The following is a 16,822-nucleotide window of genomic DNA, read 5'->3' on the forward strand; positions in this document are numbered from 1 at the left end:
TCAGTCCTCCTCCTCCTTCTCCTCCTCATCAGTACTCCTCCTAAGTCTTTCTCCTCATCCTCTGTCCTATTCCTCCTCCTCCTCCTCCTCCTCCTCCTCCACCTCAGTCCTCAGTCCTCCTCCTCTTCCTCCTTCTCCTCCTCAGTCCTCCATCTCCTTCTCCTCCTCATCAGTACTCCTCCTAAGTCTTTCTCCTCATCCTCTGTCCTATTCCTCATCAGTCCTCCTCCTCCTCAGTCCTCCTCCTCAGTCCTCTTCCTCCTCATTCTCCTCTTCAGTCCTCCTCATCCTCATGCTCCTCTTCCTCTTGATTATCTGTCTCATAGCCATACAACTATCTGGAAAGGGGGATCATGTGTATTTTCAAAGTCTTCCTCCTCCTCAGTCATCATCCTCCTCCTCCTCAGTCCTCCTCCTCCTCGTCAATCCTTCTCCTCCTCCTCATCAGTCCTCCTCCTCCTCCTTCTCTTCTTCCTCCTCGTCAGTCCTCATCAGTCTTCCTTCTCCTCCTCCTCCTCTTCCTCCTCCTCCTCCTCAGTCCTCCTCCTCATCGTCAGTCCTTCTCCTCCTCATCAGTCCTCCTCGTCAGTCCTCCTCCTCCTCCTCCTCCTCCTCCTCAGTCCTCCTCATTCTCCTCGTCCTCCTCCTCTTCTTCAGTCCTCCTCTTCCTCCTCCTTCCCCTCCTCAGTCCTCCTCTTCCAGTTCTCCTCCTTCTCTCTCCCCTCCTTCTCATCAATCCTCCTCCTCAGTCCTCCTCAGTCCTACTCCTCTTCATCCTCCCTCCTCAGTCCTCCTCAGTCCTCCTCCTCAGTCTTCCTCATCCTCATCCTCCTCTTCCTCCTCAGTCCTCCTACTCCTGAGTCCCCCTGAGTCCTCCTCCTCTTCATCCTCATCCTCCTCCTCCTCCTGTGTTCTCATCCTCTTCCTCCTTCTGAGTCCTCCTCCTGATCCTCCTGAGTCCTCCCGAGTCCATCTCCTCCACATCCTCCACTTCCTCGTCCTCTTCAGTCCTCCTCCTCCTCCTTCTGAGTCCACCTCCTCCTACACCTCCTCCTCCTCCTCAGTCTTCCTCCTCCTCCTCCTCCTCCTATAGCCATGTAACTATCTGGAAAGTTTTAAAAAATTCTATCATTTAAATCTCCAAATATATGCCTTTGTTCCGCTAAAAACCGCCAATTCGGAGATATTTTCTTGTGTTTGAAGTCATATCTCAAGTTCGGCACATAGAAATTCGCCCAAAATCACACAGATTATCCGTCTCATAGCCATACAACTATCTGGAAAGTTTAAAGAAAATGTATCAGTAGGATCTCGAAATATGTGCCTGCATTCCGCTAGAAACCGCCAATTTGGAGATATTTTCTTGTGTTTGAAGTCATATCTCAGGTTTGGCACATATAAGGTTGCCCAAAATCGCACAGATCATTCGTCTTAAATAGTCATACAACTATCTGGAAAGTTTAAAGAAAATTTATCAGTAGGATCTCGAAATATGTGCCTGCATTCCGCTAGAAACCGCTAATTTGGAGATATTTTCTTGTGTTTGAAGTCATATCTCAAGTTTAACATATAAAAATTCTCCCAAACTCTCACACATTATCCGTCATATAGCCATGTAACTATCTGGAAAGTTTAAAGAAAATCTATTTGTCAGATCTGGAGAAAATCAAAAATATATTCTAAGTTATTCACTAAAACACTCGATTTTCGAACTTTTTATTTGGAACAGATTTGTCGAAAGTCCTTCTGTTGGACTTTCTGTTCCATTTGTTCCGCGGAACAATATTTGACGAAAGTCGATTATCTTGAGATCCTACTGATAAATTTTCTTTAAACTTTCCAGATAGTTGTATGGCTATGAGACGGATATTCTGTGCGATTTTGTGCGAATTTCTATGTGCCAAACCTGATATATGACTTCAAACACAAGAAAATATCTCAAAATGGCGGTTTGTAGCGGAACGCAGGCACATATTTCGAGATCCTACTGATAAATTTTCTTTAAACTTTCCAGATAGTTGTATGGCTGTGAGACGGATATTCTGTGCGATTTTGGGCGAATTTCTATGTGCCAAACCTGAGATATGACTTCAAACACAAGAAAATATCTCAAATTGGCGCGTTCTAGCGGAACGCAGGCACATATTTCGAGATCCTACTGATAAATATTCTTTAAACTTTCCAGATAGTTGTATAGCTATGAGACGGATATTCTGTGCGACTTTTGGTGAATTTCTATGTGCCAAACCTGAGATATGACTTCAAACACAAGAAAATATCTCAAATTAGCGCGTTTTAGTGGAACGCAGACACATATTTCGAGATCCTATGCTGATACATTTTCTTTAAACTTTCCAGATATTTGTATGGCTATAACAGTCCTCCATTCCTCTTCATCCTTCTCCTCCTCAGTCCTCCTCCTCCTTCTCCTCCTCAGTCTTCCTCTTCCTTCTCCTCCTCAGTCCTACTCCTCCTCCTCCTCCTCCTCCTCATTCTCCTCTTCAGTCCTCCTCATCCTCCTCTTCCTCTTGATTATCTGTCTAATAGCCCTCCTCTTCAGTCCTCCTCCTCCTCCTCTTCCTCCTCCTTCTCAGTCCTCCTCCTCAGTCTTCCTCCTCCTCAGTCATCATCCTCCTCCTCCTCCTCGGTCCTCCTCCTCCTCGTCAGTCCTTCTTCTCCTCCTCATCAGTCTTCCTCCTTCTCTTTCTCCTCCTCCTCAGTCCTCCTCAGTCCTCCTTCTCCTCCTCCTCCTCTTCCTTCTCCTCCTCCTGTGTCCTCATCCTCCCCCTCCTTCTGAGTCTTCCTCCTGAGTCCTCCTGAGTCCTCCTCCATCTGAGTCTTCCTGATTCCTCCTCCTCCTGAGTCCACACCCTCCTGAGTCCTATTCCTCCTCCACCTCCTCCACTTCCTCGTCCTCTTCAGTCCTCCTCCTCCTTCTGAGTCTACCTTCTCCTACACTTCCTCCTCCTCCTCAGTCTTCCTCAGTCCTCATCCTCCTCCTCCTCAGTCCTCCTCCTCCTCAGTCATCATCCTCCTCCTCCTCAGTACGCCTCCTCCTCATCAGTCATTATCCTCCTCCTCCTCATCCTCCTCCTCCTCTTCCTCCTCTTCCTCCTCCACCTCAGTCCTCAGTCCTCCTCCTCTTCCTCCTTCTCCTCCTCAGTCCTCCTCCTCCTTCTCCTCCTCATCAGTACTCCTCCTAAGTCTTTCTCCTCATCCTCTGTCCTATTCCTCCTCCTCCTCCTCCTCCTCCTCCTCCTCCTCCTCCTCCACCTCAGTCCTCAGTCCTCCTCCTCTTCCTCCTTCTCCTCCTCAGTCCTCCATCTCCTTCTCCTCCTCATCAGTACTCCTCCTAAGTCTTTCTCCTCATCCTCTGTCCTATTCCTCATCAGTCCTCCTCCTCCTCAGTCCTCCTCCTCAGTCCTCTTCCTCCTCATTCTCCTCTTCAGTCCTCCTCATCCTCATGCTCCTCTTCCTCTTGATTATCTGTCTCATAGCCATACAACTATCTGGAAAGGGGGATCATGTGTATTTTCAAAGTCTTCCTCCTCCTCAGTCATCATCCTCCTCCTCCTCAGTCCTCCTCCTCCTCGTCAATCCTTCTCCTCCTCCTCATCAGTCCTCCTCCTCCTCCTTCTCTTCTTCCTCCTCGTCAGTCCTCATCAGTCTTCCTTCTCCTCCTCCTCCTCTTCCTCCTCCTCCTCCTCAGTCCTCCTCCTCATCGTCAGTCCTTCTCCTCCTCATCAGTCCTCCTCGTCAGTCCTCCTCCTCCTCCTCCTCCTCCTCCTCAGTCCTCCTCATTCTCCTCGTCCTCCTCCTCTTCTTCAGTCCTCCTCTTCCTCCTCCTTCCCCTCCTCAGTCCTCCTCTTCCAGTTCTCCTCCTTCTCTCTCCCCTCCTTCTCATCAATCCTCCTCCTCAGTCCTCCTCAGTCCTACTCCTCTTCCTCCTCCCTCCTCAGTCCTCCTCAGTCCTCCTCCTCAGTCTTCCTCATCCTCATCCTCCTCTTCCTCCTCAGTCCTCCTACTCCTGAGTCCCCCTGAGTCCTCCTCCTCCTGTGTTCTCATCCTCTTCCTCCTTCTGAGTCCTCCTCCTGATCCTCCTGAGTCCTCCCGAGTCCATCTCCTCCACATCCTCCACTTCCTCGTCCTCTTCAGTCCTCCTCCTCCTCCTTCTGAGTCCACCTCCTCCTACACCTCCTCCTCCTCCTCAGTCTTCCTCCTCCTCCTCCTCCTCCTATAGCCATGTAACTATCTGGAAAGTTTTAAAAAATTCTATCATTTAAATCTCCAAATATATGCCTTTGTTCCGCTAAAAACCGCCAATTCGGAGATATTTTCTTGTGTTTGAAGTCATATCTCAAGTTCGGCACATAGAAATTCGCCCAAAATCACACAGATTATCCGTCTCATAGCCATACAACTATCTGGAAAGTTTAAAGAAAATGTATCAGTAGGATCTCGAAATATGTGCCTGCATTCCGCTAGAAACCGCCAATTTGGAGATATTTTCTTGTGTTTGAAGTCATATCTCAGGTTTGGCACATATAAGGTTGCCCAAAATCGCACAGATCATTCGTCTTATAGTCATACAACTATCTGGAAAGTTTAAAGAAAATTTATCAGTAGGATCTCGAAATATGTGCCTGCATTCCGCTAGAAACCGCTAATTTGGAGATATTTTCTTGTGTTTGAAGTCATATCTCAAGTTTAACATATAAAAATTCTCCCAAACTCTCACACATTATCCGTCATATAGCCATGTAACTATCTGGAAAGTTTAAAGAAAATCTATTTGTCAGATCTGGAGAAAATCAAAAATATATTCTAAGTTATTCACTAAAACACTCGATTTTCGAACTTTTTATTTGGAACAGATTTGTCGAAAGTCCTTCTGGGGACCAGTTCATGTCGAACGTTCGTGTAACGCGCGGCGACGTTTTCACGATTAAGGTACTCTTTTTCTGACCTTGCTGCACGTACGTACGTACGTTACATTACGTACCTTATATTATGCTTTATTTAATTGTTTACCAAACGTATTGCATTGCGATCGTTTTTGGGGTTTTCATCGGTATTCCGAGTATCACCTTTGACCAGGAAGCTCAGGGCTGGTTGAAGCAAAAATCGGACGCAATTTATACTAAAATACATACAGTGTAGTGTCAAGGGGCAGTTGACTTACGTCTTACACTTTTCCTCTTCTGGCCCGTTCCATTTCCCTAAAAAAATAACATTACTCTAAATTTACCAGGATATCGTACAAACCGGACGTTTTGTTCTTCGAAAAGGCTTAAAATTTGGGAGATTCCCGCCCCCACACAGCAGGGTCTGCAAGGGCGGTTGTTACGCCTCTGATTATGGGGCAGTTACTAACATTTTTGATTCTTCATCTAGTGGCCTGTTTCGCATTTTTAATTCTCTTAAAAAACTTAACACAAACATTACCAGGCTGTAAGGTCGTTCGATAACGAGTTCAGAGCAAGACTTCTGCAGTTTGTGACCGGGACTTCCAGGGTGCCCATGAACGGATTTAGAGAACTTCAAGGTTTGTCAATTCCCCACAGATTTAGTAATTCATTAATTCTATACTGGAAAAATTCCAACAGTCTTTTCTGTGTGTGATTAGAGATATATGGTGAACATCAATTACAACATTTCCCGGTAGTTGGTACTTTTGAGTCTTGACTCGTTGTACTGATGAATGAACCGTATGAACTTCAAAAGTCAGCTAAACTCTATTGTATTGCTTAATCACACTATCTCAGGATCTAACGGACCACAAAAGTTTTGTATTGAGAAATGGGGGACAAATCAGGATCTTCCAAGGGCGCATACTTGGTAAGTAACAGTTGTACTTGAGGTGGGGGGGGGGGGGGGGGTTGGAGGACGATTTAGACTTGAGTCCCAGTTTGTGCGCTAAATATACTAAATCTTTAAAAAATTGTCACATTCACGTTTCTGAGTTTTAGTTACATTATAATCCTACAAAGGAAGACAAAATTTGATTTTTGAACTGATAGTATGACAGCTTGTATGTGACAACGCGAGGCAGCCGCTGTCAATGATATGCAGAGAAATACCATGATTTTGTTAAGGATTGTTGCATCCTTATAAGTTACTGAACGATTTCTGAGAAATGCCCAAAACTAATTTTACCCCCCCCCCCCCCCCCCCCCCCCCCCCCCCGTTGTTGGTATACTGCCAACTCAAGATGAAACTTAACATAATATTTAATAATATGTAAATATTATCTGATCAAACTGGTAGAATTTACTCACGTTGTTTCAAACTTTTACTCAATTTTTTATTAAACCTCAAATTATGCTGGTTATTTATCAAAACCAGCGTTTCACAATTCATTAAAATCAAATCTTAAATATCAATAATTTTAAATAATATGTAAATAGCATTTTCTAGAACTTACTGGATTTTGACATGTCTCAAACTAGTGCTCTATTTCTAATGAAAAGTTAAAAGGTTCTAATGAAAAGTTAAAAGGTTGCTTATGAAAACGTAATTCAAGTTTTAGCTTTTAAAACTTAACAGCTTTTCTTTAATAGCTTTACGGTTAAATGAACGTTTAATTTCAGTTTCAACCGTATTGACCTACCGATGTACAGCGATTACCACACTCTGAGGGAAAAATTACGAGTAGCTGTGGAATGCACAGGTGGATTCGACATAGACTAAAATCCGGACTAGATTAAAAAGTTAGAAATATTTATCTTCCCCTGCTAGAAACTAGCCGGCTGTGAACTAAAACAGAGCAGTTGGCAAAGTTGAACAAACTAAACCTCACATTTTTGAAAGACTTATGTTTAATGCCTAATGGAGAGAATGTAATGTTATAAAAGCAATTTATAGCTGAGCTCAGTTAAAGATGTTTATAGCTGGCAAATTTTTATTTCTTATTGGAAGTATAGATTAGCCCTGGATTTTCTTTTTATGTTTAGAATGTTGATGATCAGAATTTACTTTTTTATTCGTTATAAAGTTATAAATGATACACGATATTGAGATCTCGTTGTGGTCCACTGTGAGAGACTGCAAGTGTAATATATAAATTAAACTCGCTGGGATGAAGTTGACCTGTTTTAACAAGCAAGGATATGAGATTGTTTGAGAGCTCTTGACGTTGGGTCGGTGGTGGCAGCTATACCTACCACGACATATAGCACTGTATCTACCACTGCTTAGGTCAGCCAATTTGTAACTTTCTAGATTTTATTAATTATGTTATGTGGTGCAAGTAGTGTTCAGCTAAGTTGAGCTGCTTAGCTTGCCATTTATGAAATTATGTTCTTTCCGTACGTTTGTTTGATTGGGGTTCACTGACTTGATATTTCATCTTTTAACCTAGCAAACTAATTGATTTTAGAATTAATTGATTTGATAATAAGCGGAGGTTCTCGCTAATTGTAGTGTACATAGCTGTGTCGAGAACCTCGTTTGATGTAATAACTTAGCGTTGATTTGACTTAGATTTCTTCGATACGAATGTTTTTCTTCGTTTAATACAAACATCTCAGTATCATCTTGCACTACTTGATCAATTAACGAAAGTTTAATTATTCTGTTTTTCATAAGAATATGGAATTTCAGCACACAGTCAACTCCAATGATTGATATGCTTGTTCGCAATTATGGACCATAGCGATGAATTCTATCACAATGCTTTCAAATTTTCAGGTTAAATCCTATGAAAGAAGTCCTCAAGGAGGGCCCTTGAAATTATTTTCAGATCAGAGATTTGGCATGAACGGGGTGAACGGACTAAAGGATGAGGATGACACGGACGACACCTCCTGCTCCGGCTTTTACAATCCTGAGTATTACGACTCCAATGACGGTTAGTTATCTTCCAATTGAATAATAATTTGATAATTTGATATGCTGACTTCTCAACTCCTTGGTCCATGGTTGTGATAGGAATTTGGTCGTAGTATGTTAGTCATTGCTAAGTAAATTTTCAGCTTGTAAAGCTATAACTTATAGATTTTTTCAGAACACTCTAGCTCCGGCTTCTAAGGGGCATTTTGATGCTCCTTTAGAAGGGATTGCTCATTTGTGATTGAATTGTGAGAAATTTGGTCGTCGTGGCTCTCATTGCGGCCCTCATAACATAATACTTTTAATTTGAGCAAAGTAAATTAAGATGAAGTTAGCACTTAGCAAACTGATCAGATTGATGATGACATAACATTGACTTGCATACCCTCGGCCTCTTATTACAACCCGTGCAATCTGCAACCCCGGCAATTGCAACTCCCCCAGTTTTACCTTTGGTCACTGATGTAAGACGCTTATCAAAATCGAGAATTACTATACGGCACATACTAAAGATCTGGTCTTAAGTGTAAGAAACTCATTCAATTGATTGATGGACGATATTAATCTCTCGCTGCGTGACCAAAACTCGTGCATAATCAATATCGGCATTATTTTCTCTACTTTAGAATGAAGATGTCCTCGAATTCACGCCATTCTTTGATTTTGCACAGTATATATTTCTTCAAAAAAATTTAAATAGAGGTTGTTTTGTAAGATTCTCAACGTTGTCTCATGAATATGAATGTCAAACATAATCTTGATGATTGACTCAAATTGTAACTTTTTGAACAATCTTGTTATGATTTGACTTGTTAGAGCGGAGTAGGTTCACAGATGTACATGTTACCCTTGTTATTATATCCCACTTAGTAAATATGAATTTAAAGTTCTGGTCTCAAGTTGAATAGAACCCGTGATTCGTACTGCGACTTTCTGAAGAAGCATCCGCCCTTTATTTTAACCCAACATTCGATCATTCCTTCATGCTAGGTCGAACACGGGTCGAACACGTGCTGATCACGTTGCAATCGAATAATCAGATTGTATTAATCAATAGTTAATCATTTTAAATGTGCCCCGGTTCAATATAATATTACCGTCTCAGTCTCACGGCTGCAGCTACAGTTCAAATATTATTTGTATGTTTGTACCGAGTTTTCTCGACCAACCAAAGTCTAGAACTGTCCACTACCAGCCAATTGTCGTTCGTATTTAATCTCGGTGAATAGCCAAACTGTACTGGTCATATTATATTAATACTATCGGTCGAGCTAGGGGGTGACCCGCCAGCCATTTCGCTCTCGTATACTTACAGACATGGAAATAGAAAACCGCACCTTCGTATTAATCGGTAATCGACCGCAACAAATATTATATATTCTTATTACATGTATAATAAATATATTTTAAATGTGCCGTACTGCTTTATCTGTTTCTTACATTTGAAACTTCCGTCCTCGGTCCTGATTAAAGTATCCACTGTTCTCCAGCGGTGGATTATTCCTAAAAAGTGTCTAAAAGGTCCCCCCTCTTCGTTCACAAGCTGCTCATAAGCATACCAAGCTAGCATATTGTGTTAAGTTAAACTATTAACGATATCTGTACTCTTTTGATAAATTTAATCGAACAAGATGATAAACTTTATAGCGCCTCGTACAGCTCTGAATTAATATTGTTTAGTTTTAGCGAGCAAGGTCGAGCTGGAAGTGATCGAGCCATTAGTGGACCACTACTAGTGGTTTACGGGCTGTTTTGTACAATTTCATCGGTGTACAGTTATACACGACTTCCCCTTTAAATATATGCACTGTGTGGTTAGATATTATATTAGGAAAAAGATCACCGCCACCCCGTTCTGATCATCATGATTGTTACAAGAGTTTTACAGATGGAATTTAAATGTTCTTTACTAAATCCGGTGCTTGTTATCTCGGTTTACAGTGTGGCACGTTTATCGTAGAGTGTGGTCCGGTCACACAATGCATTTCGCACGTATTGTAACCATTGTAACCAGTTGTAATAGTGATGAGCTGAGACACTAATCTCTTTTGATCCGCAGTTATATTGCTTTTTTAAACTTGCTGCAAGCAAATGAGGTTTGAAAAATTGTTACAGTGGGATCCAATTTGTTGAAAATAAGGCGGTTAATAAGTACAGTTGATAGTCACCGGCTGACTGTAAAGGGAAGATATAAAGAGCTCCGACAATGATTATGTCATACAGTAGACGATTTTATGTTTTTAAACGCATGCAAGAGAATGTGATTAGCTAGGTAATTGTAACTGGGAACTAATTTATAAATAATTATTAATTAATTAGTCAAGCAAGCACAAAGGACGTTCGACAGGAGTGGGCGTGTATCAGTATACCCTCCAGATGTTCCTAATTTTAAACAAAATAAGTGGCCCAAGTTCAACTAATCACATGCTAATGATTTGATGTTCTGCTTCTTCCTTGTAATTTCATATTTAACCTTCACAGGGCCTACTATCTGCACAGCGTTTGCCGTTTAAACTCAGATCGTTTACGATATCCATGACTACGCACCGTGAAATGTATGAAATTGCCTGGTTTATTATATTATACTCAAATTCATGATGAATCTAGGATTTACGCTTTTGGCCTACACAGGATTTAAAATGCATATATTTTAAATAATGGTTTTGCGGTTTTTACGGGTTTAATTTAGATAACGGTTTGCGGTTTTGACATTTCTTTGATCTTTTGTGAATCGTTCTGAATAGTAGATTTAGCAGCACAATTGTGGATTTACTAAAAACATATGAAGCAACACATACCACTAATACATCGCTCTTCTTAGAGAAACTTGTGGTAAAAACGGTTACTAATACTATATATAGTAACCGTTTTTTGGTCAATATTCTCGAACCTCCTAATCGTCACTGAAAGTGACATGCAGTTATAGTTATACGTCAAACGGGAGGTCGATTTATGTGGGATTAGTCTCATTATTTGTGCTCCTGTATGCTCTAATTCATTGTGTTTAACATTGCACCTGGTCGCCGGTCGGGCTGCTGCTCAGCTGCTGGTTATTGTTGTGGTATATTCGTGAACACCTGCTATTTATCTTTATGTTCTAGCAATTGATCGGGTTTAACATATATTTACATCGTAGATTTGGTATTGATATCCCTAATCTTCTTCACTATACTCCATCTGTTTAAATTCTAGGTGAGTTTAGCTATTTTAAATAAATAAATAACCTTATTTGCGTATTGAATAGGTAACTTGTGCGGAATGAAATACTCTACAGCTTAACTTTGTGATAACCTGTGTTAATTTCAGACGACATGTTCAAGAAATCAAAATGGGGAAAGGTTCGAGAGTTTGTGTTTACTCGTCCAAAGCCTACAACTTCAGCCTGGTCGAGGGTATGTCTCTTATATTTAGGGAAGGAAACCACTTTTTCCAGCAATCTTCTTCGACAAAATCTCAAGATTTTTTATCGAAGATACGTGTAATTCTCGACATGCCAAGAAATTCAGAAACTTTCGAAATAATTGTCTCAGCTTTTTTAAATAGGCTTCATTCGGATGAAGCCCACTACAAAAAAATTCTAAAATTCCAAAGTGTCAATCCAATGCCCAATCGACTCCGCTTTTTATAAGTCGTTATGGATTGTAACTAATATGTTTTAAGTAATATTATAAATGAAAAAAATACTAGTAAAGGGGGTATAAACTATAAAAACTGACGGTCGTTCTTACCGGCACTGTGATATCTGACTCTTAAACATATCTCCGTCGCCCGCGGTCCTGGAAATTCCTTACTTGTTTTAATTTTATAAATCTTGAAACTGTTACTTTGTATCAATGTCTAACTATTTCTAATCTTTTAATAGGTTTTCGGCTCACTTAAGGTAACCAATTCAAGTTTTAAAGATTTAACGAACTTTTATGTAATTAAATTCAGAGCGTATGTGTTGTTATTGTAACTTTTAATTCTGTTGCATGTGATCCTAAATCTCTTTGATCTGAAAGATAATTACTTATACCTGCCAGAGGCACATATTAGTTTTTACGATTTTAAGAAATTTCTAGCTTTTCGTACAACAGAAAGTTGGTGGATCATGATCACGAGCGAAGTTTCTAGATTTTATATAGCCTATCTGTGACTGCATTTCTTCCCATTTCTTTTTGGAAGCCCTTGATCTACGTCACACCCTACAGTGAATCGTGATGTACTGAAATCAGGAGCTTACTGTAACGAGGCCAATGCTACAAAGCATTCAGGGTTTAAGTCCTGGGCAGTATCTAGATAGCCAGACTGCAGACATCTTATGAACAGTTGTCCATGGACAGTTGTCCACAAACGTCAAACATCTTATGACATCATATGACCGCATAACAGTATACAGACACTGGATCAAGCAAAAGGCATGTCGGGCTATCTGGATACTGCCCTATGCTATCAGCAGCTCCAGAGTTGGATTTCTAGCTATTTCCTTCAGTTAACAACGCAGCTATAGCTATGGTTTATAACAGTGTTTAATTGCAACTTTCCGTTCGTTTGTGACTGGATCCCTTTGATCCTGTTTGATCTGGTATATGAGCATGGCACGATCTGGTTTTACAACTGTTGAAGCGTTTTAAGACATTGCTAATAATGCAAACTCTACGTTTTTTGTAGTTATAGAACTCAACAAGGCAACATTTAATGTCTGCACACTTTAAATTTTGAAATGATCCCCTCTATAACTCACATAATTTCGTTCTTAAATTAGCAATTGTGCTTCGTTTGACATCCACTTTGATTGGGGTCAATGGGTCATATTTCGATTATCAATAAGCTCTAACTTTTTCGAATAACAATTAACAATCGTGTGTATGTAACACATGGCAAATATTTTGAACAAGTAATAAGTATTAGTACAGCACACGTTCGACTAACAGATAAACCCCCCTGTTTCAAGATTATCTCCGTCATCGCTCCACTGTCATGGATTACCTGGTAAGTTGGCTGGGACTTCATCTTTTTGCGGGATCTCGTCCTATAATAAAGGGAACAGTGTAAACTTGTATAGCTAGGCACGATGGTAAAGCCTAGGGAGCTGCAATGAAATATAACTACAATATGTACTTTTTTAATTCTATTACGCTTCAATACCGACCAATGCACTGCAGCAGGATCTATTGAACGGTTTTGTACTAGATCACTGTGTACGGGCACTGTGTTCACTGCTTATCTTCTTATTGCACTGAACCCTCATCGGAGAGGGATAAAGCCTCGACCTGTATTGGATGTTTTTAGTTACCCGCGTGTTTCTGCAAGGGTATTCATTTAGAACTTTAAATTTCTGTGAAATCCCAGAAATATTTGTGTTTCTTTGTTCAACAATTTGGATTGATATTAAAACAGTGGCACCAACGTCGGCCTAAAATGTAATAAAAGTTATTTATAACTCTTATTTATTATAATATATAACTATAAATAGTAATGTCGTCCATGCTTTTTCTCACATAATGTAATAGAAATGTGGTAGATTTTGTCAACTTTTAAGTATCCTGCTTATGAGGAAATATGTTGATATAATAGAGGATATAGGATTTAATCGGAGCCATAGGTACTATTTATACTAAAATCTAAATTTAGATTATTCATATTATGTTTATAAATAAATACTAAAGATAATACCGACAATTATACATGCTCTCAGCTCAAATCGTTAGATGGTCTAATATCAGCAATATGTCTCAATATAGAAAGAAATCTCGTTGCTCTTTGTCGACGAACGATAATAATACAGTAAAAGTCGAAAGCAAAAATTAAGCAATCACGGTCACCTGACGGCACAAATTGCCTGATAATATCAGCAACGCGTGTGGTACTGCCACTGAATAAGTAATCAACCTCACGATCCTGGTCACGGTAGATTAAATGTCACAATTCTATGGTTAGGCACTAGATTCAGCAAGCACATTATCAGTCGAATCGAGTTTATTTTGTAGGATCGGGTCCTCTACAGGTCACAGTGCAAATTGAACACGCTGTATAGACGCGAAGGTGAGGTGGTAATTGTAGGAAGACAAAAAGTACGAGTTTTACTTTTTCAATTTGATTACGCATCAATTGCGACTACTCCACTGCAACCGCATCTATTCATCGGCTTTCAATAGAGCATTCATATTCTATAATCTGTAAGTATACAAAATTATTAATAATCAATGATTATTGTTTATATTATGTACAGTAAAACCCCGATTTACCGTTTGAGGTAAAGGAAACAGCCGCGGTAAATCGGGGTTTGCGATACATCGGGGTTTTGTTAGTATACATTGTGCATGTTAAGCCATATTTGGGGGAAGGCAATGGCCGCGGTAAATCGGGGTTTGCATTAAATGGGGGTGCGATAAATCGGGGTTTTACTGTATAATATCTAACGGGTGGTAATTAAGCAGGTTAGGGATTTTCACTTTTTTCATGATCAGGTAATAAACAGAAACCTTTTGGAAATCGTTGTTTACTGTCGAATTGTTTGCTGGAATATCAATAAAGCGAAAAGTAAAACATGAACTTTACTAATTCATGAATGATGCTAGATTAAAATCACGTCACTCCGTTAACAGTAACACATAAAACTTTTAAAAAATAGATTCTTGAATCTTCTAAACGGTGGAGGATATATCTGGCTTCGGTTCTGTTTGCACTTCTATACTTACTTACTTGTACTTGAAAAGGTCTCCTACTAGTATAGTCATTGAAGTGGCCTGCACCACACAGTAAATCCTTATTCCGATGTATGAGACCTCTGCGATATACCCTGTTTGTTGCTCTGCATCTTCCATTGTGATATCATCGACTTCTCAACTCATGTGAAGATAGTCGCATCCTCAAGGACACAATATGATAACCAGTTCTTGCGAGGTCTACTTCTAGACCTTTTGCCATGCTTTGGACCTTTGGGATCCAGTACAGAAGATTGTTGGGTATTCTCTCTTCTAGCATCCTCACCACACGACCAAACCATCTGAGTCTATAGCTGCTCGTACAAAAATATCAACAGGGGCGATGTTGGCCCGCTTGAGTACGTCAGCGCTTTTCATCTGCGTCTGAGTAGTATTCCATACCTCACTTCCATGAAGCAGTATAGTTTATAGCACAGCCGCCTTATAAATCCTGATTTTAGTTGGTGTCTTAACGGGGGGGGGGGGGGGGGGGGGGGGGATCATGCACTTAGTACTGGACGTGACGTTGGTGGGTGGGTCATTTTTTATCCCAAAAACACAGTAAGTTCATGGTACTAACTGGTGGGTCTACTGCCCATTTTCCAGAAAAAACAGTTAGTACATGGTACCAAAGGGGGTGTCTAACCCCAAAAAAACCCATTTTACCTCAAATTTCAATTTTGGGAATCGGTTTTGAGGTTTTTTAAAGTTTTTATTTGGGTTTTTTTTTAATTTTTAAAATTTTGTAAAGTCTTCCTTTAAAGTTAACGGGGGGGGGGGGGGGGGGGGGATCATGCACTTAGTACTGGACGTGACGTTGGTGGGTGGGTCATTTTTTATCCCAAAAACACAGTTAGTACATGGTACTAACTGGTGGGTCTACTGCCCATTTTCCAGAAAAAACAGTTAGTACATGTATGGTACTAAAATTGGTGTCTAACCCCAAAAAAACCCATTTTACCTCAAATTTCAATTTTGGGAATGGGTTTTGAGGTTTTTTAAAGTTTTTATTTGGGTTTTTTTTTAATTTTTAAAATTTTGTAAAGTCTTCCTTTAAAGTTTAAATGAACTCTTTAAAAAGAAAGCAATTTCTGGGTAGGTATATTATTCTATATACCAAAAAACAGTTAGTACCACGATTTTTCGACAGTTAGTACCGCAAAAGGCGGCAAAAGGGGTGGGTGTCTTACGTATTATCCAAAAAACAGTTAGTACCGCAAAGGGGGTGGGTGTGTCTAGTGAAAATATCCAAAACTACACTTAGTCGACGTGATGTCCGACACTTGGTACCCGATCCCCCCCCCCCCCCCCTCCCCCCCCCCCCCCCCCCCCCCCCCCCCCCCCCCCCCCCCCCCGGTCTTAAGACTTTTAAAATGACCGAAAAGACTCCTCACTCCAGAGGAAAGTCAGCTAAAACGTGACATTTTAACAGTTGTACTGTTCACGTGTGATAAACTAACTCCAAACAAACCTTAACGATCTCTATTATTTTACCTGGTTTAAGGTGTGAAGGGTGGGGTTCGAGTTTCTTTATCTTGCTTCCATATTTTTCATATCCACTTTTTATATTGTATGGGTCTTTAGAAACATAGACTCCTCTAAAGAAAGGCCATGCGAAACAAATTTAAACTGACACCGGTTTTCCGTCAAAATCATTTTTAACTGTTCTCATATTATTAAATCAGCTGAAATGTGCTCTAAAGCTTCGAAGTTAAAATCTTAATAAAATAAGTTTATTTAATAGAATCATGCATACTTGACACGTCGACACGATCATTAGTTTTTTGCGGTCATCCACTCCTACAGCCTTGTTTTGTTAATCGTTTCATTGTTGAAGATATTTAGGCGAGCATTCTGGTCAAACTGTATGTGATCTTAGCAAGTACTATCCTCATCTAGGCAACCCTTCATATCTATTCGCGTTGAACTTGTGACGTTAAACGTCTATTTATTCATCAATTTCCATCCTGCTGTCGGAATTAGAACCAACTTCAATACAATTTTAATATCCTAGAACCTCATGATATAAATGATAAAGTGTCGTTTATATCCTTGATACTGCTAGTCATTAGCGAGTTTATTCCTTGATGGGCAATTATTGGAGTAAAAGTACGGATTGTAGGAAAGTAGCTGCGTCTATAGAGGACGCCATAAAAACATTCAGCAATTAGCTCTTCTTCTTTTAAAATGATGTTGCACGGAAAGTACTTAACCATCTTCCTTAACAATTTGTCACTCAAAACCACTCTCTTGAATGTCTTAATAAGTATATACCACTTTTTAGTTTTACCACTCCCACGAAAAGC

The 16,822-nt window shown here is 40.2% G+C and overlaps 2 protein-coding genes across 4 annotated transcripts in view; both read left to right on the forward strand.

Moving 5' to 3' along the window:
* LOC134826251 (E3 ubiquitin-protein ligase NEDD4-like) overlaps nt 1-7,492 on the forward strand; it is a 28,519-nt gene extending 21,027 nt beyond the window's left edge. For both annotated transcript variants that reach the window (XM_063838561.1, XM_063838560.1), the window contains 3 exons: nt 5,449-5,545; nt 5,766-5,838; nt 6,591-7,492. In XM_063838561.1, coding sequence (XP_063694631.1) covers nt 5,449-5,545; nt 5,766-5,838; nt 6,591-6,690 — 270 coding nt within the window. In that variant the 3' untranslated portion in view covers nt 6,691-7,492. The remainder of the gene's footprint in view (nt 1-5,448; nt 5,546-5,765; nt 5,839-6,590) is intronic.
* The window catches only part of LOC134826252 (prenyl transferase-like), a 92,610-nt gene that overhangs the window by 69,733 nt on the left and 6,055 nt on the right, over nt 1-16,822 (forward strand). The window contains exons 2-3 of one of the 2 annotated variants that reach the window (XM_063838565.1): nt 10,965-11,022; nt 11,137-11,222. In XM_063838565.1, coding sequence (XP_063694635.1) covers nt 11,142-11,222 — 81 coding nt within the window. In that variant the 5' untranslated portion in view covers nt 10,965-11,022; nt 11,137-11,141. Of the gene's footprint in view, nt 1-7,684; nt 7,850-10,964; nt 11,023-11,136; nt 11,223-16,822 lie in introns of those variants that run through there. The other variant, XM_063838564.1, reaches the window with a different exon arrangement.

The sequence above is a fragment of the Bolinopsis microptera genome, chromosome 2 (genome assembly GCF_026151205.1).
Source record: "Bolinopsis microptera isolate Bmic1 chromosome 2, MBARI_Bmic_1.0, whole genome shotgun sequence".
In the NCBI taxonomy this organism is placed as follows: Eukaryota; Metazoa; Ctenophora; class Tentaculata; order Lobata; family Bolinopsidae; genus Bolinopsis; species Bolinopsis microptera.